Here is a 23,592-nt window from a genome sequence, read left to right as displayed (position 1 = left end):
GAGCTGAACAAAAAATTACAAAGAGCAGCTCGAGAAAACAAAGCCAATTACGTTAATGAAATGTGCAAAGACTTGGATTTAGAAAACCTAAAGGGAAGAACATGCTCAACATTTCTCAAGCTAAAAGAACTGAGGAAAAAATTTAAGTCTCGAGTTGCAATATTGAAAGATTCTATGGGCAAAATATTCAATAATGCAGGAAACATTAAAATAAGATGGAAAGAATACACAGAGTCACTTTACCAAAAAGAGCTGGTAGATCTTCATCCATTTCAGGAGGTGACATATGATCAAGAACCAATGATACTGAAGGAAGAAGTTGAAGCTGCACTGAAGCAATTGGCGAAGAACAAGGCTCCAGGAATTGACGGAATACCCATTGAGATGTTTCAACAAACGGATGCCCCACTGGAGGCACTTACTCAGTTATGCCAAGAGATTTGGAAGACAGCTACCTGGCCAACTGACTGGAAGAGATCTGTTTTTGTGCCCATTCCAAAGAAAGGTGATCCCCACAGAATGTGGAAATTATCAAGCAATATCATTAATATCGCATGCAAATAAAATCTTACTGAAGATAATTAAAAAACCATTGCAGCAGTATATTGACAGAGAACTTCTGGAAGTGCAGGCCGGATTCAGAAGAGGACATGGAACAAGGGATATCACTGTTGATGTCACATGGATCCTGGCTCAGAGCAAAGAATACCAGATAGATGTTTACTTGTGTTTTATTGACTATGCAAAAGCATTCGATTGTGTGGGTCATAACAAATTATGGATAACACTGAGAAGAATGGGAATTCCAGAACACTTGATTGTACTCATGAGGAACCTCTACATAGGTTGTCATTCAAACAGAACAAGGGGACGCTGCATGGTTTAAAATCAAGAAGGGAGTGCATCAGAGTTGTATCCTTTCTCCGTACTTATTCAATCTATATGCTGAGCAAATAATCTGCAAAACTGGGCTATATGAAGAAGAACGTGGTGTCAGGGTTGCAATACCCTGATGACACAACTTTGCTTGCTGAAAGTGAGGATGACTTAAAGCACTTACTGATGAAGATTGAAGAATACAGCCTGTAGTATGGATTACATCTCAATACAAAGAAAACAAAAATTCTCACTACTGGACCTATAAGTGTATCATAATAAATGGAGAGAAGGTTGAAGTTATCAAAGACTTCACATTGCTTGGTTCTACAATCAATGCCTATGGAAGCAGCAGCCAAGTCATCAGATGACGTATAGCACTGGGCAAGTCATTTGCAAAGGACCTCTTTCAAGTGCTGAGGATCAAAGATGTCTCCTTGAGGACTAAGATGCCTGACGCAAGCCACGATATTTTCAATTGCCTCATATGTATGTGAGAGCTGGACAATGAATAAAAAAGATGGAAGAAGAATTGGTGCTTTTGAGATGTGGTGCTGGCAAAGAATGCTGAAAGTACCATGAACTGCTAAAAGAACTAACAAATCTGTCCTGTAGGAAGTGCAGTTAGAATGCTCCTTGGAAGCATTAATGGCCAGACTTCATCTCACCTACTTTGGCATGTTGTCAGAAGGGACCATTCCCTGGAGAAGGATGTCACACTTGGTAAGGTGGAAGGTCGACAAAAGAGGGGAAGGCTGTCAGTGAGCTGGATTGACACCTTGGCTGTGGTGATGAGCTCAAGCGTAGCAAGGATCATGGAGCTGGGAGAGACCGGGCGGTGTTTCGTTCTGCTGTGCATAGGGTCGCTATGAGTCAGAGATGACTTGACAGCACCTATCAACAACAATATATACATGAGAATGCTGGACAGTGAGTAAGGAAGAGTGAAGAAGAATTAATGCATTTGAATTGTGGTGTTGGAGAAGAATCTTAAATATGCTGTGGGCTAAAAGAAGAACAAACAAATCTGTCTTTGAAGAATTATAGCCAGAAAGTCTCCTTAGTGAAGATGGCAAAACTTCATTTCACATAGTTTGGACATGTTATCAGTAAGGACCAGTCCCTGGAGAAGGAAATCACGTTTGGTAGAGAGTCAGGAAAAAAGAGGAAGACTCTCAATGAGATGGATTAACACAGTAGCTGTAACAGTGAGCTCAAACAAAGCAGTGACTGTGAGAAGGTGCAGGAGCGGGCAGTGTTTCATTCTGTTGTACATGGGATCACTATGAGTCAGAATTGACTCATGGCACCTAACAAAAATGTTATGTGAACAGGTACTTTTGATCTAGGATAGAATTTCCAGTGGTAGCGACAGAAAAAAAAATTTTTTAAGTAGTGAATTTCAGTAACTTATGAGAAGTAAATATGATATGATTTTAAAAGTTATTTGGTCTCTGATTTCTCTATAGGTTAGCATAGTATAATAAATATTTTAAAATATCTGTATTACTGAATTACATTTTTTTACATTATTTGACTGTTTCATGAATATCCCTAACAGTTGATGCTTTTAATGAGGGCAGATATCTTATTTGAGGTCATATATTATTTGTTGTTGTTGTTATGTGCTGTCATGTCAGACCCGACTCATAGCGACCCCTCCTTGGGTTTCTGAGGCAGTATCACTATGGAAGTAGATTGTCCCATCTTCCTCATTAGGGCATATAAAAATCGCTGACTAAAACTTAGTTTTTACTTCTGTTAATATTGGATAGGAGCTCTGGTAGCATAGTGCCTAAGGCACTTGACTGCTAACCAGAAGACTGGCGGTTCAAACCCACCAGCCACTCCTCGGAGGGAAGGTTGGGGAATCTACTTCCATAGTGATACTGCCTTGGAAACCCAAGAAGGCCTTGCTATGAGTCAAGTCTGACTGGATGGCACATAACAACAACAACAACAATTTTGGATGGCAAATAGCTTTTGTTTGGAAAGGGCCAAACTCAGTTAATATTCTTTGAGCTCAGTAGAATTAAAAAGGTATTTTACAAAAAAACTGAAAATTTGAGTCCATGTCTTGGTTCTACCATTAACCGTACACTTAGAGTACTTTTCTTCTCAGTCCTCTGTATTGAATGAGGACATTGAACTGGACCGTTTCTATGGCATCTTCCAAATCTGTGTTCCTGGGAATGTTAATGGTGATCAGCCTTGTGGATTGAGGTGGTGCAGGCAGGCATAGTCAAGGTGGATATACTAATAACAAAGGGAAATGATGAGATCAAATTACAAGGAAAGACTGGCTGGGAAAAAAGCAGAGCTAGGATAAACTTCTTAGCTAGACAGTGCATTTATAAATTTTCTTTAGTAAACATTTTTTCACTACAAAAGTAAAATTATCACTTTAAAAATTGCATATTTGATTCTGCTTGTAGCTGTCTTTGTTTCCTCAGTGTGATCTTGTTATTTTCTCATATCTTCTCTTTACTTGCTCTGCAGTAATATTCATTCCATCACCTGTGGGGGAGGTGGGGTGGGGATTACTTTCAGGAATATGTGATAAAAAATGTTTTAAAATGTGGCATTCTTACAAATTCTAGTTCACATGAATAATCATTTCACAAGAAAGCTAACATTCCCCTTCATGTTCTTGGCATGGGGCAAGTGAGAGGCCAGTGATTGCCAGCTTTGCTGATGAAGAGGGATTTGTTTCAGTATTTACTACCAGCTTTTTAGTGATCCAGGCCTGAATGTGTTGTCTAGTTCAGATGTCTGTATGGTAATTTTATACCCAAAGGTGAATTTTGGAGGGGAATTTATTTGAAATAAACTAAACCCTTTACCTTCCTTGTCCTTTTTGGATATGTTGAAGAAAGGAAACAGTTTCAAGATAGCTAAGGGAGGTAGTTTAAGAAACAGAGAGCAAAAGATCTTTGAAAAAAAATTATACCTACTCCTCACTTGTTGATTATCTTGTTATCTAACATTTTGCACTATGACAAATTAAAAAAGAGAGAGAGAACGAAACCCACTACCATTGAGTCAAATCTGACTCATAGCAAGCCCCATTGGGTTTCCAAGGCTGTAACTCTTTATAGAAGTGAATTAATTGCTTAATCTTCCTCCCGTCGAGGCGCTGGTGGGTTTGAACCACTGAACTTCTGGTTAGCAGCCAAATGCCTTACTCACTGTGCCACCAGAGCTACTTCCTTATGGCAGTAATGCTGTCATATCTACAATCTGACTATTTTACACATTAACAATGCATGTCTGGCAGTAATGAATGCCAAGGTGTGAAGTGAGAGTAATGTTGGCTGTGATGGTCAAGGTTATGTATCAACTTGCCTGGGCTGTGATTCTCAGTGGTTTGACAGCTGTGTAATGATGTAATTTGTCAGTTAGGTAATTATGTAGTCATCCTTCATTTTATAGTCTGATGTGATCATCCTCCATTTTCACTTAATTCCAATTTTCTCTTAATGACCTGGTCTTTGGAACCTAATCATGTTGATAAGTGAGGAATGGGTGTATTTACTGAAAGACAGACTGAATGTAAAACAAAACAATTCCTGAAAAAAGTCCCTCTAGTGTCATATTATAAGAAAAGCAGAAAGAAATTTGTTTATGGACTAATAAATTTCCTTTTAAGTAAAATGATTTCTCATAGAATTTTGGTTCTAGTTAGAGGATGGTCTTTATGTGAATTTAATATGTAGGCAGAAAAAATCTTATGTTTTCCAGGGGCCTCTCCTTGATATGTCCTTGGTTTGCAGATTTTAAAAATTTTGTTTAGAAAGGAATGTTGCTTAGCCTAATGTGTACTAACATGTCATGTATGTGTAGATAGGGTGGGAATCTGATAGGACTTAGGTCTTATGTAAAAGTTGTGAGGCGGTATCCCTCCTCTAACTTTGGGGGAGAGAGAAGAATCAAGATCCACCTCAGCCCAAGGCTGATTCCTACAATACTGAGGTCTGACATATCTCCACCCCCATCATTTTGACCAATTCTGAAACCTGCTGTCCCTCCCATAGCACTATCTACTTCCCTGCTAGATTTGATGATTTGCTATAGTGGCCACACAAAACTCACAGATCATACTTATGATTTTGGGGTTCATTAGGAAAGTAACAGGTTACATTTCAGGATCAGGAGTAACCTGGAAGTAACAAGAACAGCTCAGTATATACTATTTTGATCAGGACAGCTTCTTCTCAGCTGCTGCCACTGGGCCCTCTGCTCAGGCCTGGCCTCTGCCCCTACTAGAGCCTGTCCTGTGTCCTACTCAGGCAAGTATTGCAAAGCTCTTTACCTCTGCCAGTAAGTACCTGCAGGCACCTCATTCTGCCAGGAGGCATACTGCCTGAAGGGCTCAGCTCTCTTGCTCCATGGGTCAGTAAGCCTAACTTGCCATTCCCATGCCACAGATGTTTCATGCTGTCTTCAGTGTTACAGCTCTTCCTGTCTTTTGGGTCTAGGAGGGTCTTAGCTCAGGAACCTTGGGTCCAAAGGGCATGATATGCTCCTGGCTCCTTTTCTTGGTGGTAGTGAGGTTCCTCTGGGATTGGTTCCCTTTCAGCTTAGCAGGGTGGCAAAATTGACCAATTCTCTACAAGGGTTCCAAGGACTTTATTTGCATTAGCAAAACTATCCAATCTTCTTGGTTGACCATTAAGTACCTTATTTACATAGTCCCACCAAATCATTTTTGTGGGAGTTACAAGACCAGGGCTAGAAGGGCCATATAAGTAATTCACTGCATCACAAGTGGCTATAGAATTGCTGTTAGCTTCTATGAGACAGGCCTCAACTCATGGTGATCCTATGCACAAAGGGATGAAACACTTCCCTGTCTTGTGCCACCCCTGTGATCAGTTGCAGATTGGACAGTTATGATCCCTAGGGTTTTCATTGTTTGATTTCCAGAAGTAGATCACTAAGCCTTTCTTCCTAATCCATCTTAGTCTGGAAGCTCTGCTGAGACCTTTTCAGCATCATAACAACACACAAGCCTCCACTGACAGGTGGGTACTCCAAGCAGCTCACAGGTTCTGAAAGAGTGTTTGTTTATTCTTGGAGGTCACTGCGTTGCAATTTTACTCTGGTCTCCAAAGAACCAGGGCATCTCAAAAATATTTGTTTTTCTTTCCTCTGCAGGAAGGACATTTCCTACTCACCCTTACTTTTCAGCACAGCTTGGGGCAGGGCAGTTGTCACTCTTTAACCTCCTAAAAGCCTATTCTTTGCTGGACAAAGAAGTGGGTTACTGCCAGGGAATCAGCTTTGTGGCTGGAGTCCTGCTCCTGCACATGAGTGAAGAGCAAGCCTTTGAAATGCTGAAGTTCCTCATGTATGACCTTGGCTTCCGTAAGCAGTACAGACCTGACATGATGTCACTGCAGGTGAGGCAGGTGTTCTTCATGAGGAACACATGAAACCATGTGGAAATGTTAATGGAAGCTCTCTTCTAAAAGACAAGTCAGAGTTAAAGAAATTGGTACCCATTGCTTTGGAACTTGGGTCTCTATTTTAGTTCATGGTTTTACTGTGGGATTTGGGATTATTCTGAACTTATGAGTATATGATCTCCATTTATAGAATAACTTTTCCATTAAGTTCCTCAACTGAAAAAATAACCAATTCAAAAAAACTGATGGGTGCATAAGTCACTACCCTCTTAAGTCTATGGATCACATGAAGAAAATGTCAAGTCATCTTTATTCACTTTCTCCAACTTCGTAATCAAAAAGTGTCACAAATCTTTTGTTTAAAATCTATCCTTTCACGTTCAGTACATGTATGACAGATATCTATGTTGTGGTTCTTCTTGAGTTTACCATGCTGGATCGACCTCCTTTATCTCAATGTAAGATAGGCCCTTAGAAAGGAAAAAGTGTTCAAAGTCAGCGGTGCTTCTTCATTTGATATTTCTTAGCATGCTCTGAAGAAGCACCATTTATATTTTTTACTTATAAGTGAGGTATTCTCTGTCACCTCTATCTTTAATCTATTTCAAACTCCTTGTTTACACATTTCTCCTTCTGAAGTCCGGGGATGGCACAAATGGTTAAAAACTTGAATACTAACTGGAAGGTTGGCAGTTTGATCCCACCCAGAGGCACCTTGGAAGGAGGGTCTGATGATCTGCTTATGAAAAGTCAGAGCCTTACAAACCTGTGGAGCACAGATCTACTCTAACACACGTGGGTTTGCCGTGAGTCAAAAGTGACTCAAAGACAAGGGATTTGGTTATTTTTTTCTTCTGTGATATAAATTTCACTTTTCTAAATGTATTGGTTTTTAAAAGACAGTTTACATTTTATCGATAGGACATCTCAAACAACTACCGTCTTGCAATATAAAACTTCTAGTAGTGAAAGTACACAGGAAGACTTTATAGAAGGGAATGGAAGAATGCTCTGAAAATGAGCTACACAAGACTCTAGTTTGTCATAATATTATGTTTTATATAAGAATTAAAATGCTTTAAATGTTTTTTAAAAATATACTCTTTATTCCCAGTAATCAGTGTATGCGCTTAATGTTTTAATAATCTATAGGCAAAAAGACTGAGCTTTTTACCCTATGTATATTGTAACCAGGTGCTGTCAAATTAACTCCCACCCATGGTGACTACATGTATATCAAGTAGACATAGCGTTTCCAATGACTGACTTTTCAGAAATAGACCACAAGGCCTTTCTTCTTAGGCACCACTAAGTAGACTTGTACTGCCAACTTTTGGTTGGCACCCAAGCTTGTTAACCATTTGTGCCACATAGGAACTCCATGTGTATTATTAAATAATAATAATAATAATAATAAAACAAACCCACTGTCATCAAGTTGATTCCAACTCATAGCTACCACCATTGAGTTTCCAACACTGTAACCCACCAGCCACTCCTTGGAAGGAGGGTTGGGCAATCTACTTCCATAGTGATACTGCCTCGGAAACCCAAAGAGGGGTCTCTATGAGTTGGGGCTGACTCAACAGCACATAACAACAACAACAACAACAACAAAAGTCTTTATGGAACTGGATTGCCTCATCTTCCTCCTGCAGAGCAGCTGCTGAGTTTGAACGACTAACTTTCTGGTTAGCAGCAAAATGTGTTACCCACCATGACATCAGAGCTCCTTATTATAGTACAAGATATTTTCTCGAAGGGAGAGAAATTGGTCCTAGGTTTCCTTACTACCTCAAAATGACACTGTTGCTAGGGAAGTAGGGCTTTGCTCTTTCCACTGGGTTTCCTGGTCTGAGTTCCTGTGGAGGATTTTTACCAGGATATATAATTGCAGTAGTTTGATTCCTAGTTAATAACTGTTCATGGGTCTGTTAGCATTGAAATAAGTTAAATAAGTTATTTTGGAAGGTTTTTTACTTTATTTCTAAACAGTTTGTCTATATTTTATATGAGCTAAAAAACACTATCACTCTTGTAAGGAACTAAATAGCTCTGGTTTCTAGAAACAACAGTTTAGTAGCTAGTATTAGAATTTCAAAGAATGGAAAGTAACTACAGGTAGTGTTTGATATAGGATCATTGATAGAAAAATAGATACAGCTATCACTTTAAAAATTCAATGATTTTTCTATTTAAATATTCCTCATCAATTTGACGTAATAAAAATTCATGCAAATTGTGTTTTTTACATTCATATAATATGGTCTTCAATTACCAAGAGACATTTTATGCCTATAATTATGCAGATGTTTTAAAATCTTTGGTGTCAGCATTCTTACAAGCTACAACATAGGGGATCTTACTCTAGGAGGATAGATGTTTTTGTCATACAAAGTGAGACACACATTTTTCTGGTTTCTAGAGAAAGAAATTAGTATCTTTTGTCCAATCAATATGACTTTCAAAAGTACACGTAAATGCCTAGTGCTGTGAAAGCAGCAGTAAACTTGGAATTAAACCAAAACCAAATCAAACTCACTGCCACCGAGTCAATTCCGACTCATAGTAACCTCCATTGGGCTTCTGAGGTGGTAAATCTTTATGGAAGTAGATTGCTTGGTCTTCCTCCTGTGGAGTGGCTGGTTCATTTGAACCACCAGCCCTCTGGTGAGCAGTCAAATGCCTTAGGCACTGTGCCCCAGAGCTCCTGGGTCTTGCTGTGCTGTTTGTGAACTTGGGCATTCCAAGTTCTCTGCAAAATGAAGAGTGTTGAGTCTGTTTCAACTTCAAATATCACTATTTCATCATGTTTGTGTCTCCTCCTTTTTGTATCTTTTCCTCTGAAGTCTTTAATCGCACCTTCTTCCATCTCCTTCCGCCAACTTCTTATCTTTTTTTGAGCCTTCTTTCCTCCTCCAGTTCTCCCCCCCCCATCTGAACATTTATCCTGTTATCTCTAGGCTAGAATTGAAGAATTGTTTATTCTTAGCATATGAAATGTTATTGTTAAAGCTTCCTTTCAAAGAAGCCTGAATTGTGTTTTTATTTGCCCTAAAATAATAATAATAATCACAGTGTAAGTATATTTTGAGGGAAGAAATGTTCCCAATCCCTTGTTTAGAATGCAGAAAGAAAAAATAAAATTCTTTAAAAAAAAACAAAATTAAACACTGAGCTATTACGTCTGTGTTATGAGCACAACTGAGTGTGAAGAATGGAATGCCTCTGACGCTATACTTTCCTTACATTCTGCTAATTAGATTTCTAGAATCTTTGTGTGTACCAAAATTCTAATTCTACTGTTGGCAGGAGTCCGGTATGTCTAGTTTCTAAAATGTAAATAGCCTAAGGGAAATATGTGAGTCTTTCAACATGGCTTATCGAGAGAGTAATCTCATCTTTTTAAACCCTTAAGTTTGACTTCCCCTAAGCTGCTTATTTCATAACTATGAATTCCTGTGGCTCTTTAATTTCTTAGTTTGTGTTGAAACTTAGTTTCCAAAGATATACATTGTCAATAGGGATCAAATTAATAATTGTACTTGTATGTGGTACATTATGATTTTTTTTTCCCCAGAGTAATCTCTGATTTTTAGTTTTGTGCTCTGGAAGTAACAGCTGTTGGATTGATAGTATGTACTGGTTATTTTAATATATTTTTTATAGAGGTAACTATTTAGTTAAGGGGGATATTTTTACTATTTTGACTATTTCTTAGTGAAAGAAGTACCTCTAGATTTAATAAAATATTATATACATTTCACATCATAATGTCAAGCTGCTATAACTAATCAAGGAACCACTCTACTCATCTTTTAATGGTGTGGATACAAATTTAAATTATACTGTTTGTATATTATTTGTCACCTTTTTGTCTTTAGCTGTCACAGACATGACTTTAAAAGTTGTTGTATTGTTGTTATGTGCCTTGGAGGCAGACCTGACTCATAGCAACCCCTCCTTGGACTTCCGAGGCAGTATTGCTATGGAAGTAGATTGCCCAACCTTCCTTCCGAGGAGTGGCTGGTGGGTTTGAACCGCCAGCCTTCTGGTTAGCAGTCAAGTGCCTTAGGCACTCACTATGCTACCAGAGCCCCTAAAAGTTGCTGTATACTGTCCTTAAATTTTCCTTTTTGAAATGCTAGTAATCAACTCTGTAGCCAAGCTAAATTATTTCTTAATCCTAAAAACGTTTGGAAAAGACAGAATATTTTGTTTTAGTCTCTTTTCTAATGAAAACAGTATTTGGCTGGAATACTTTGGATATTAGAAATAACATCTCAAGCTTCAGACCCCATAACATTTTAGGTCTGCATTCTGTCTTCATAGGGTAGATTATCTGGTGGGTCTAAGACAGAGCTCCATTACAAATCAGACGCTAGGCCCAGCAAAAGGGAAAAACATTCCTTCTGAATTGAACATGGTAAATTCTTTAGACTGGATGCTTTTCTGGAATTGGTCTGAAATTAGAATGGACCCTCTGTGAGAGTCCTGAGCCAGGACATTTCTGGTTAAATTCCAAAAGCAATACCTTCCTTCAACAGGTTAAAAAACACATTTCCATGTATATTTCTGATAACCAAACACACAACAACAGAGAAGCTTCTCGATAGTCTTAGATGGGCGTCCAGTGACTTGCTTTGTGACCTCAGTTAAGTTGGAATTTAATATAAACTTTAAAATTATAACAAAAATAAAGAAATTATATTATTTATTGAGTATATGTGAATTTGTTGTTAAATATTAGAGTAATAAAATTAAAGCCAGTATATTTTATGTACACTCAGATGAATGCATAATATTTTATTTTTCTTCTCCAAATTAACTTTAGATCCAAATGTACCAGCTGTCAAGGCTCCTTCATGACTATCACAGAGATCTCTACAATCATCTTGAAGAAAATGAAATCAGCCCCAGTCTTTATGCTGCCCCTTGGTTCCTCACATTGTTTGCCTCTCAGTTTCCATTAGGATTTGTAGCCAGAGTTTTTGGTAAGAGATGCCTGTGATCACATGGGACAGTGTATTTATTCCAAGGAATATACTTTTAGCCATATGTTTCCCTGATTGTGTTGTCATATATTACAGACTAGAAAATTGCTAGTGGAATTTAATAAATGTGCCTGGCTCTATTCTGATAGTAATTTGAAAACATGTTGCTCTTAAATAAAATTGAAATCAAATGGGAAAAAGAAAAGTGAGAGTTAGGCCCCTGTTTTGAGTAAGCTGTGATGGAACTGTTATTTTCATTTATACCTAAAAATCAGAGGATACCTTTTTTTTTTTTAAAAAAAAAAAAAAAAAAAAGTCTGAGCTAAGGGTTTATTCTGTATAATTTTCTAGATTTTTATACACAACTTCCCAACTTCTATTTATTTTCTTCTTCAACCTGGATCTAAAACTCAGAGAAACATTTTCTTCATCTGGCTCAACAGGAGTATTATATTAATGTTCTTTGTAATGCTATTTCATAGTCTGACTTTTTGCTGTTAACAAGGTAACTTCGATTCCTATTTTGTTGCTCAAATAATTCTCTTTTCATGCCAATTTATTGGTGGTAGCCAGTCTTCTAACACCATGTAGCTCAGGGAAGAGCACCAAGTACGGTCAGGGTAGCCCAGGATAGGCTACAGAATACCTGTCATGTTCAATCACAGCATTAGACACTAGGAATGAAAAGAGAATATGACATGATGAAGGAGCTCTGTTGGTATAGTGGTTAAGACATTTGGCTGCTAGTGAGAAGGTCAATGGTTCAGATCCACAAGATATTCCATTTACAGCGTTGGAAGATTTACAGCCTTGGAAACCCAATGTGGGTGGCTGTGAGTCACTATGAGTTGTAGTTGACTCGATGGAAATGAGTTTGTTTTTGGTTTTATGACATGGTATATTCCCTTTTGGGACCATTAAATCTATTCATATTTCTTTGGTTAGTTTGTCTAAGTTTGTTATTTGAAAAACAAACAAAAACCCATGCAACTATTCACTAGTGTGGTTTGTTCTAATGTTTTTGCTAGGACCTCAAGGGCCGCACAAATGGTGCCTACAATTCTTATTGTTAAGCTCATCTAGTAACCAGTATTCACAACTGTGTTGTTGTTAGGTGCCATTGAGTAGGTTCCAACTCATTGCGTCCCTGTGGACCACAGAATGAAATGTTGCCCTGTCTTGCACCATCCTTACAGTCATGCTATGTTTAAGCCTGTTGTTGCAGCTACTATATGCTCTTGTCAAATTACGATTGTTTTTCAAATTGCGAGTACTGTAGGCCATTACCAGCATTAAAAAATATGAAACAGAATATAACACAGTGAAAATACTAGAGAATATTATAAATATTAAGGAGAAATATTGTTTAGAGAAACTCCAATTTGAGGATGTATGTGTAATGTAATACATATACCAGATCGTGATGTCCAGTGATTTTCTTCTTACGTCCTGTGAATTGAAAAATTTTAAAACCTCTGCATTAACAGTAATAAAATCAATAGAAAAAAGTACAGCAAAAGAGTAAAATCAAGATGTAGTGTATCAAATGTACGCCAAGTTTCTCTTATTTATTTAATATATGTGATTGATTTTGCTCAGTGAAGTTTCCTTTGGCACTTGGGTTCCTATTAATGGATCTTCTATGGAGATATATATATATTTAATTTTTTTTTTCCTCTGAGAATAGTCTGTGCAATACAAATGGTGTTCTAGGGCCTTTCTCTTTGACTTACACTTGGAAAGTTGATATCGGAGTCTAAGAAACAAATCTTCCCAGTAATTTGTTCCTTGCTATGAGAATGTGAATGATGCTGTTGGTTTTGTAATAGTAGCTGCTCAATCTTTTTTTTTTTTTTAAATCAGTAAATAAGAGAGACCATCAGGAAAGAGGAAATGAATGAGGAAGCAGAATTATTAAATTTGAAATAATTGTCTTGCAGTTTGCTCTTTTTTTGAAAATTCCCTGTTGTATATTATTGATTAAAAAAATTCAAAATTTATGAATTTTACTTTTCAAAATTATTGCATATTGATATTTGTTAAGAAGTGGAGTGCACTTCTGATTTAGGTAATATATTTGTTTTGATTTTCTTTTAAAGTTTTTTCTTTTTAATTTCTTACTCTGCTATAGGTTTAATTACATATTAACTGGTTCATTTACTATCTTATTATGGTAATTAGAGTTTAAATAGTACTAATTGGTTATGCTGACTTGTTTTTGTATTTCTGTTGTGAAGAAAAATCTAAACAGCAGTTGAATAAATATCTCTGAGATTTATCTAATCAACTTTATCATTTCCATGAAATTTGCCATTAAAAATTATAGATAAATACAGAGACAAATGGATACATATATCTCTTTCTTTTTTAAAAAACCCTTTAGTTGAGATTTCTAAATAGGTATGGGGAATATGCAAACATTTGTTTCTTTCAGTCATATCAGAAGCATTTTTTTTTTTTTAACCTGGGTGGTTTGGATCAATTTGTTTTTTGGCAAACTTTTCTCTGGTCATGCTGCAGTAATTAAAGGAAAGAAAAAGGCATTACTATAATGAGCATATGTTTTGCAATGGATGCATAATTTTAATCATGAAAATTATCTCTTTTTTTTTAGATATAATTTTTCTTCAGGGAACTGAAGTTATATTTAAGGTTGCACTCAGTCTACTAAGTAGCCAAGAGGCCCTTATAATGGAATGTGAAAACTTTGAAAATATTGTCGAGTTTCTTAAAAATACCCTCCCTGATATGAATATATCTGAAATGGAAAAAATCATTACACAGGTATGATTGGATGATAACAGTAAGATATGACTCTATCACAGTGTATGTACTGATTACATGTTCAACTTTTTGGCATAGAAATGTAGTTTTGATTGTTAGATAGGTAGAGACAAGTATTGACTTGAGTGAAGAGAAGGGCAATGTGCTAAATGTGAGTGATCAACATGATAGCGTTGAGGAAGAGGAAGACATAGAGAGGTGCATGGGAGGTACAAACAACAAAGATGAACCTTTTGCATATACAGTACTGCATTGTTAGTGATGACAAACAGTGATCTACACATGGATAGATCACTGAACTATTAGGTGTGTCTATGCAGGGGGTAGTGTGCCCATGACCATGTTTCTACAAGTGTATTGTATGTTCTGTAAGAATTTCCAGGTAGATAGTAGCGTTGACAAGGACAAGGTTGTAGTCACTTCTTGGCCACAGCTAGCTACCCAGAGAGAGCAAGTAGTTGGACCTGTAGGCTCAGGACCATGCTCAATTGGCATAACATACTATGCAAAAACATTGTTCCACAACCTACTTTGGTGAGTAGTGACTGGGATCTTAAAAGCTTGCAAGTGGCCATCTTGATGCAACAATGAGTCTTTCCTCATCCAGAGCAAAGAAGAATGAAGAAAACCAAAAATGCATGGAAACAATTAGCCCAAGAGACTGATACACCATGTGATCCACAGCCCATAAGACTATGAGACCAGAAGAACTAGATGGTGCCCGGCTACCCCTGTTAACTGCTCAGAGGGGGATCTATGTAGGAGATCCTGGATAGAGAGGGAGAACAATGTGGAACGAAACTTGAAATTATAAGAAAAAAGGGACCAGGTTTGCTGGTTTGATAGAACCTGGTGGAACCCCCAAAACTATGGCCCCTAGCGGCCCTTCAGGTCTGGAATCGAACCCACTCCTGTGGTTTCCAGCCAAACAAAAGACAGGCAAATGAGCTGAACATTTACATTAGGTAGATATACTCCTTGGAGAGATCAATCATGGGAGAATAGAATGGCTGTATATGCACAGGGAGACAGCTCATGGGGCGGGAGTGCTTTGGAAGGAAGAACACAGGGAAGAGGTAGCTATGGGGAGGAAGTGGGAGGAAGGCTGTTGCATTGTGGGAGATTACAGTCAATGTTGAGACAAAGTGTATGTGAACTGCTGTATGGAAGATGAATTTGCTCTGTAAACTTTCACCCAAATCACAATAAAATTTTTTAAGAAAATGTAGTTTTGCTTGACAGGTAGCTCTATTTCTGCTTTTTAAATTTGATCAGATGCATTTTATTTAGAAATAAGACTATAGTGAAACTTCTCCGTTGTGGCATTGGCTGTGCACAGAAAAGTGGTTTAGTGCTGTGTAATGAATTTCTTAAGATTTCTTTCAATTTAAACCAATGGTGAGACTGCAGATAGAACTGACAGAGTTAGGAAGACAGAAAAAAAATGAGACCCACTTGCCTTTGTAAATATCGTTACTTCTTTTTAAAAATATACAAGGACTATATGTGGCAAGAGCATCGGCTTTGCAATTAGAAGTACTGGGTTTGTATCTTCTTTCTAGCTCTTTTATTAACTGTTTCACTTGTATGCATCACCTTAGTTATCTGAACTGTAGTTTCTTGGCTCCAAAATGGGACAATACCTATCTGAGAAGTTTTGTGAAGCTTCAAAGAAGAAATGTGATGTATCAATCAAATCAGAAAACAGTTTACCTCTGATGATTCAAATCAAGTTTTTGTTTTGTTTTTTCTTTTCTTTTAAACAGAATTGTGGATAGAGTAAGAGAACCCAAAATGGCTCTCCAGGTGCTCAGGGAATAGTAATGGAAGGAAGTACAGGTTCACACCCTTTGTATAAAGAGGGGAAGGGAGGATGTAGTGGTGTTATCAGGACCAGTGGGAGCCAGAGCTGAGGAGGAGGGAGTTTGGCAGTTGTGATTTTGGAGACCCAAACAGGGAAGAACAGTGTTTCACTGGTATTCATAAGGTGTTCACTGGCCAATTATTTGAGAACTGGATGGCCCCTTCATTCTTCTGAATCTGTCCTAGTGTGGAAGCTCTGCTGAAACCTGTCCACCATGGGTAACTCTGCTGGTATTTGAAATTCTGGTGGCATAGCTTTCAGTCTCACAGCAACACACAACCCACCACAGTGTGACAAACTGACAGATGAGTGGTGACAGATGAGATGGATTGACACAGTGGCTGCAATGATGGGCTCAGGTATAGCAAGGGTTGTGAGGCTGGCACAGGACTGGGCAGTGTTTCATTCTGTTGTACATAGGGTCAATATGAGTCGGAGCCAACTTGACGGCACCTAACAACAACAATAACAACAGTGTCCTGCCATCTACTCATTGTGTAACTCTGGGTTAATCACTACCTTTCTGCATCTCAACCTCCTCTTACAGAAAAGAAAGTCTAAGTAATAATAATAAGTGATCCAATTACACTTCAATATTATTTTTAAGAGCAAATGTAACGAATTAAGTTAAAGAATTTCATGCACTGTAACACATACGTAAATGTGAACTATTATTATATGATCATATATAACATTTTCTATTTATAAAATCTAAAAATCTGACTCACAGCTACCCCCATTGAGTTTCCAAGGCGATAAATCTTTACAGAAGTAGATTGCCCAGCCTTCTTTCCATAGAGTGGCTGATAGGTTTGCACCGCCAGCCTTCTGGTTAGTGGTCAAATGCCTTAGGCACTACCCCACCAGAGCTTCTTGATTATTGTATGATCGTATATAAAATTTTCTATTAATAGAATCTAAGTCAGAAGGAAATTGCAAAGCCTCTAAATCATAAGTAGATTACTCTATAAATAACTATTTTTATTTGTTAAAATAATCTGTAAATTGAAAAGTGTACCCTGGATTTCCTATTTGTTTATGTAGTGATGCTTCAGGAATACCATTTGACTGGCAGTCAGGGAGATTGTGCTTTTAGAGGAGAGAGGGTATTTGAAATCTGATCACTTCCATTCTAAAATTAGGGAGTGAATTGCCTGCTTTAGAGATCATTACTGGGATTAATGGATAGAATTTATAGGCAGGTAAATTTGGACTTGATATTGAGAGAATTTTCTAACAATTAGAGTTGATTAACTTTGGAATGAACTCCTGATATTGAAGGAGACTCTGATGAGCTTTATTTGTGGTCATAAAAAAATGCAAATGTTGCAGAAACAGCAGAAAGGTGAAAATGAAAGTAAACATAAATCTTGACATCTTGAGATGGTGGCCTTTTAAATTTCCTTTTACACATCTCTCTTTGCTTATCTACACATATACATGTGTATGCAGTTGTATATACATAACTGGAGTAATACCATACATGCTGTTGAGTAACCTGATTATTTAATTAAAAATATGTAGAGTATTAAACATTCTTTCATGCCAATAAATGCAGAGCTATACCATCATTTTTAATTTCTTTTTGTTGTTGTTGAAAATAAACACAACAGAACACATACCAATTCAACAGTTTCTACATGTTCAATTCAGTGACATTGATTACATTCTTCAAATGGTACAACCATTCTCACCTTCCTTCTCTGAATCATTCTTCTCCAAATAACAAGAACTCACTACCCCCTAAGTTTCCTACCTAATCTTTTGAGTTGCTGTTGTCATTTTGAGCCCATAGAGAGAGTTCTTAAAAGAACACAATGCTCAAGGCAGACATTCTTTACTTGTTAAGCTAAGCTGCTGTTTGGTTTTAAGGAGACTTCCAGGGATATTTTTGGTTTAAGATTTAAAGATTATCTCAAGGCAGTAGTTTCAAGGGTTTTTCCAGCTCCCATGGTTCCAGAATGTCTGGATTCCATGCATGAAAATTTGAAATTCTGGTCTTCATTTTCCTCATTTTGATCAGGATTCTTCTATAGAATCTTTGATCAAAATGTCCATACTAGTTTTGTTATGTAAATAGCCCAGTGTATCCATACCTATACCCCAAAATCCAAACACACTGCCATCATGTTGATTCAGACTCATAGCATAGGACAGGGTAGAACTACCCCAAAGGGTTTCCAAAGCTATGAATTCTTCTTCTTCTTTTTTTTTAAATTGTGATTTGGGTGAACGTTTTCAGAGCGAATTCATTTTCCATGCAACAGTTCATACACATTTTGTTTCATGGCATTGATTGCCATCTTCATAATGTAACAGCTGTCTTCCCACTTCTTCCCTGTGGTTACCTTTTCCCTGTCTCCTTCTTTCCCATGCATTCCTGCCCTCTGAGCTATCTCCCTGCACAAATGACTGCTCTTCTGATCTCCCATGATTGCTTGTCCTAAAGAGTGTACCTACCTGGTGTAAATGTTCACCTTATAAGCCTGTCTGTTGTTTAGCTGGAAGCCAGAAGACTGAGTTCAATTCCAGGCCTGAAGGTGACCAAGGGTCATAGTCTCTGGGGGCTTCACCAGTCTCTATTGGACCAGTAAGCCTGTTTTTTTGTTTTTTGTTTTTTTTTGAGTTACACATTTTTCTCCCATTCTATCCAAGTTCTCCAGCACTGATCCCTTGGGAAGTGGGTGACAGGTAGCTTGGTATCATCTGGTTCTTCTGGTGTCATGGTCTTGTAGGCTGAAGTTCGTATGGCCCACTAGTTCCTTCCTTGTACTAATTGTTTCCATGCATCTTTGGTTTTCTTCATTATTCTTTGCTTTGGATGAGGAGAGACCAATTGTTGCATCTACATGTCTGTTTGTAAGCTTTTAAAACCTCAGTCACTACTCACCAATAAAATTCTTGTGGAAGTGGAGACTGCCTCATCTTTCTTCCACGGAGTGGCTGGTGGGTTTAAACTGCCAACCTTTTGGTTAGCAGTGAAATACTTTAACCACTGCACCACCAGTGCTCCTTTATCCATACCTGTAGGTATATATATTCTAGAAATGATATTAGTTTGAGTTTAGTGGTATTATTATGTAGATTCTAAGATTTAACAATCTCTGGTAGTAATAGGGTAGAAAGGCCAGTCAGATTTGACAATCAGAAATCATGTTGTTTTCATGTTTGTTTTTGTTCTCTCCACATTGTTAATGTAGACACCAGTGCTTAAATGGCAGCTGCCACCTCACTGAGCAGGTTTAGACTGAGGAGGGGTTAACTTAACAGCTTACTGTCTTCCCAGTTGGTGGTACTGAGTGAGAGCAGCAACCCTTCTTACACTTTACAGCTGCATATAGTGTTCAGGATATGCCCTGTTAAAGATTTTCTGTGGTAACTATGTAAGTGATTCCTAAGAGGCTCACATGGATGCTCATTATATATGGATACTTATAAGGCCTTTCTGTTCCGTTAACAAATAAATTAGAAACGCTTTTGTTCTCATTATTACAGATATACCCTATGCAATTTTGCTTATCAATTAGCAAAGATTATCTCTAATGTAGGTAGTAATCACTTAATAATTAGTGTTATTTATCTGGTATACTACATTTTGGGAGATAATTACTTAAAAAACAAACACATACTAGATCTATTGCCATCAAGTTATTTCCAACTCATAACAACCCTACACGACAGAGTAGAACTGCCCCCATAGAGATTCTAAGGCTATAAATCTTTATGGAAGCAGACTTCCACATCTTTCTCCTGTGGAACGAATGGCTGGTGGGTTCAAATGACAGATATTTTTCAGTCCTAGATTATAAACATTTTGGTTGCAAATTACCCTTGGACATTAATTTGTTTTAGTGATTTGGCTTCAATATAAGATTGTTTCATTGCATAGATATAATCCATTTGTCCTTATGTTGAAGTCAAACTTATTGTTATTCCTTGTGTATACCATAATTTTCCTCATTAAACAAGTATCTGGGAGTATATGTATCTTGATTTATGTATATAAAGGCCAGATTAACCCATGGCATTTTCATGGCAGGTTTTTGAGATGGACATTTCTAAACAGTTACATGCCTATGAGGTGGAATATCATGTGCTTCAGGATGAGCTTCAGGAATCTTCATATGCCTGTGAGGATAATGAACCTGTGGAGAAGCTGGAGAGAGCCAATAGCCAACTGAAAAGACAAAACATGGACCTCCTAGAAAAATTACAGGTAAAGACCTAAAGATGTAACCAAAAAAGGCACTTGAATGCCTCCTGCATGCATAGAGCTGTGCCAGGAATAAGAGGCATATGTAGGTGGATCACCAGTGCTGGCTAAGGGCCTCTACTTCAGACTGTGTCCAAGTGGAGCCCCACAGAAGGGCTGAAGATGCATGTGCAAATTTAAATTTCACTCGGGAGGTAAAATGTAAACTCACAAGGTAGTTAAAGGGCAATTCAAAGCAGAATTTGCTTCAATACCTATTGGGCAGTACACAATTGATTAAACCAAAGGGAGAAAAGCTTGCATATAGGAAATTGGGAAAGTCCTGGGGGATTTAGGGGCTTCAGCTGGAGCCTGAAGTTGGTATAAGAAATGAGTGTTGAGGATCTTAAAGCTGGGTGGGAGCAGGGGTTGTTGGTAAAAACAAAGGAGGGAGTAGCTGAGTATCAGTTAGTTTGACGTGAGTTGAAGATTTATGTTGAGTAATGTAATAATATGATGGGAGCAGAATTGTTAATAACTTTCAGTGTCTAGCAGAAGAGCATGACTTTACTCTTGGAAACAGAGTGACTAATCTCTTAAAGTTTTTGAGCAGTGCTTTTAGAAAGGTCAATTTTGGAACCTCAATGAGGACCAAGTAGGAGGAGGCAAAAATGAAGGGAGACCATTTGTAAGAAATCTGATTGGTGATGAGACTTGCTGTCTTAGGCTGGCTTCTCTAGAGAAGCAAAACCAGTGAAATACACACACACACACACACACACACATATGCCTACATACAGAGAGAGAGAGAGAGAGATTGATCTCAAGGAAATGGCTCATGCAATTGTGGAGGCTGGCAAGTCCCAAATCCATGGGTCAGGCATCAGGCTGGAGGCTTCCTCTGATTCACATGGTTGCAGGAGCTGATGGACCCACAATTGGCAAGTCAGATGACAGATTGTTGGCTTACAGGGCTGCAGAATGTGGTGCATACCAGAATTGGAGGGTAGCCAACAGGCTGTTAGTGCAAGGTCCAAGAACTGGAGACCAGATGATGATGAGCCAGGTGTAGAATCCAGAGCAAGGGAGAGCCTTGGCAGAGCATCCATCTGTATATTGGCTCATGTCATACCCCCAAAGAAACTCTCCTTTCATCAGAATAAGGGTGTTACTTGAGTAAAGGTGTGACTTGAGTCATGCCCTCTTGTAAGGTTGTGACTTAAGAGATACCCCACAGTAATTGTGCCTCATTAATATGTAGAGGATAGGCTTTGCAAGTGGAGGATAATTACATAATATGACAAAATTGAAGATAATTACACCACACCACAAAATGGAAGACAACCACCCAAAACTGGGAATGATGGCTAGCCAAGTTAACAGAGAACAGGAACCATTACACTTACCTAGAGTAAAACTCACAGACATGGAAAGAGAAACGAATATATGTGAAAAAGGTAAAGGAAAACATATCACACACAGTTCCTGTCATCAAGGACTGACAATTACTTGGGAATATAAAATACTATATGTTTATTTATACACACACTTAACAAATGCAACTAAATTTATTGCAGAACAATATTCATAATCTTCAACTTAGTATTGAATGTACTGTGTGTGCACATCCTAGGGCTGTAGCTTAAGGAGTGATGGGGAAAATGGAAAGGGAACTGCTAGTAGAGATGAGTCCTAAGCTAGAGTGTAAGTGTGCATCTGATTTCTGCTTACCCTCCATTTCCTTAACACTATACACCTGCCCCAAGGAGCTCTGGTAGTGTAGTGCTTGAGGCATTTGACTGCTAACCAGAAGGCTGGCGGTTCAAACCCACCAGCCACTCCTCAGAAAGAAGGTTGGGTAATCTACTTCCGTAGTGATACCACCTTGAAAACACAAGTAGGGGTCACTATGAATTGGGTCCGACTTGACAGCACATAACAACAACAACAACACCTGCCCTAAACCAGAAAATAATAAGATGCTTTGCTTTTATGTGGTAGGCCCCTGATAAGACCATCTGTGAAAAAAAAGGTCAGAAACTATAGAACTCTTGAGTAGTTGCCCAGAAAGAATAAGAACCCTGATTTCCTTCACTTCAACTTTTTGTCCCTTTTCTTATTCAAAAAAGAGCCAACACTGTATTTCCAAAAATAAATAAATAAATATAATTGGTATATTGTCTGTTTCTACTTAGAAGCTCCAGTGATGCTTATTTGAGCATTTCCTTATTAGAAAAGGTGGATTTGTACCTATATTTTATAGTGTAATGATTTTTATTAATTGTTACAAACTCTTTAAATGGACAGTTCAATATAATCATCCTGTCTGTGTTCCCAAGTTACATGAGCATCCCTGACACCCTTAGAAGTAGGATCCCACATATGTGTTTTGGTGGAATAGTGCCTAAGGCATTTGACTGCTAACCAGAAGGCTGGCGGTTTAAACCCACCAGCCACTCCTCAAAAGGAAGGTTGGCCAATCTACTTCCATAGTGATACTGCCTCGGAAAATCAAGGAGGGGTCGCTGTGAGCTGGATCTGAACTCAACAGCAGTGAGTTGAGTTTATATTTACAGTCAGAAGGAGAGAAACTTAACTTCAGCACTATAAGGTGGTTGTCAGGAACCTTCTATTTTTCTCTCAGACATGTCAGATCCCACTCATTCCAAGGAATATCAGTGTGTGGAGTAAGACCCCTACTATTCTGGGATGATGATTTACTATTGATTATTGGTATATTCAGTGAAATTAAACAAATTGTGTTAGTGTCACAATTATATTTTTGAGAAACCTAAAAATCTCTGTTTCATAGAAGTTGTTGGAGTTATTTGTTTCATATAATATTTTGTTCAGTAATTGGATATAATTGGTTAATATATATAAGGTCTGGTTGCTGCTATAATGAAAAAGCAGTCTTCAAAAACTTTGATTTAGAGGACTTTGTTTTCCTCTTTCAAATAGGTGGCTCATACTAAAATCCAGACCTTGGAATCAAACCTGGAAAATCTTTTGACCAGAGAGACCAAAATGAAGTCTTTAATCCGGACCCTGGAACAAGAGAAAATGGCCTATCAGAAGACAGTGGAGCAAATCCGGAAGTTACTGCCTGCAGATGCTCTAGCCAGTTGTGAGTCACTGCTGAGAGACCTGAACTGCAATCCTAACAACAAAGCCAAGACAGGAAATAAGCCATAATTTAAGAAGTGCCATGTCAGTAGTAGGTGCTACTTAGAGCACTAAGGAAGGGAAGAGTCTGTGTGCTGCTGGTTGAACGCTGGACAACGAAGCTGGTGGAACCACCTAATACTGGTGGTGAGCCCCAAGTCAGTCGGGTGGACTGCATTCTCAGAGTCTGCAAACCCTAAGCCATTGTACAGATGTAGGCTGGCGGGTGATGGTGGTTGACAGCTATGTACATATATACATATATATATATATATATATATATATATATATATAAATTACATAAAGGAT

The 23,592-nt window shown here is 38.0% G+C and overlaps 1 protein-coding gene across 1 annotated transcript in view; it reads left to right on the top strand.

Annotated features, from left to right (window-relative positions):
• The window catches only part of TBC1D4 (TBC1 domain family member 4), a 305,464-nt gene extending 282,151 nt beyond the window's left edge, over positions 1–23,313 (top strand). The window contains exons 18-22 of the mRNA XM_007941498.1: positions 6,034–6,278; positions 11,119–11,278; positions 13,893–14,062; positions 19,966–20,142; positions 23,080–23,313. Of these exons, the coding sequence (XP_007939689.1) occupies positions 6,034–6,278; positions 11,119–11,278; positions 13,893–14,062; positions 19,966–20,142; positions 23,080–23,313 (986 nt within the window). The remainder of the gene's footprint in view (positions 1–6,033; positions 6,279–11,118; positions 11,279–13,892; positions 14,063–19,965; positions 20,143–23,079) is intronic.
• Positions 23,314–23,592: the final 279 nt, after the last annotated feature.

The sequence above is a fragment of the Orycteropus afer genome, unplaced genomic scaffold, assembly GCF_000298275.1.
Source record: "Orycteropus afer afer isolate SDZICR_OR568_19922 unplaced genomic scaffold, OryAfe1.0 scaffold00081, whole genome shotgun sequence".
NCBI lineage: Eukaryota > Metazoa > Chordata > Mammalia > Tubulidentata > Orycteropodidae > Orycteropus > Orycteropus afer.
Note: the sequence above shows the minus strand (reverse complement) of the source record. Positions and strands in the feature narration are given on the sequence as shown.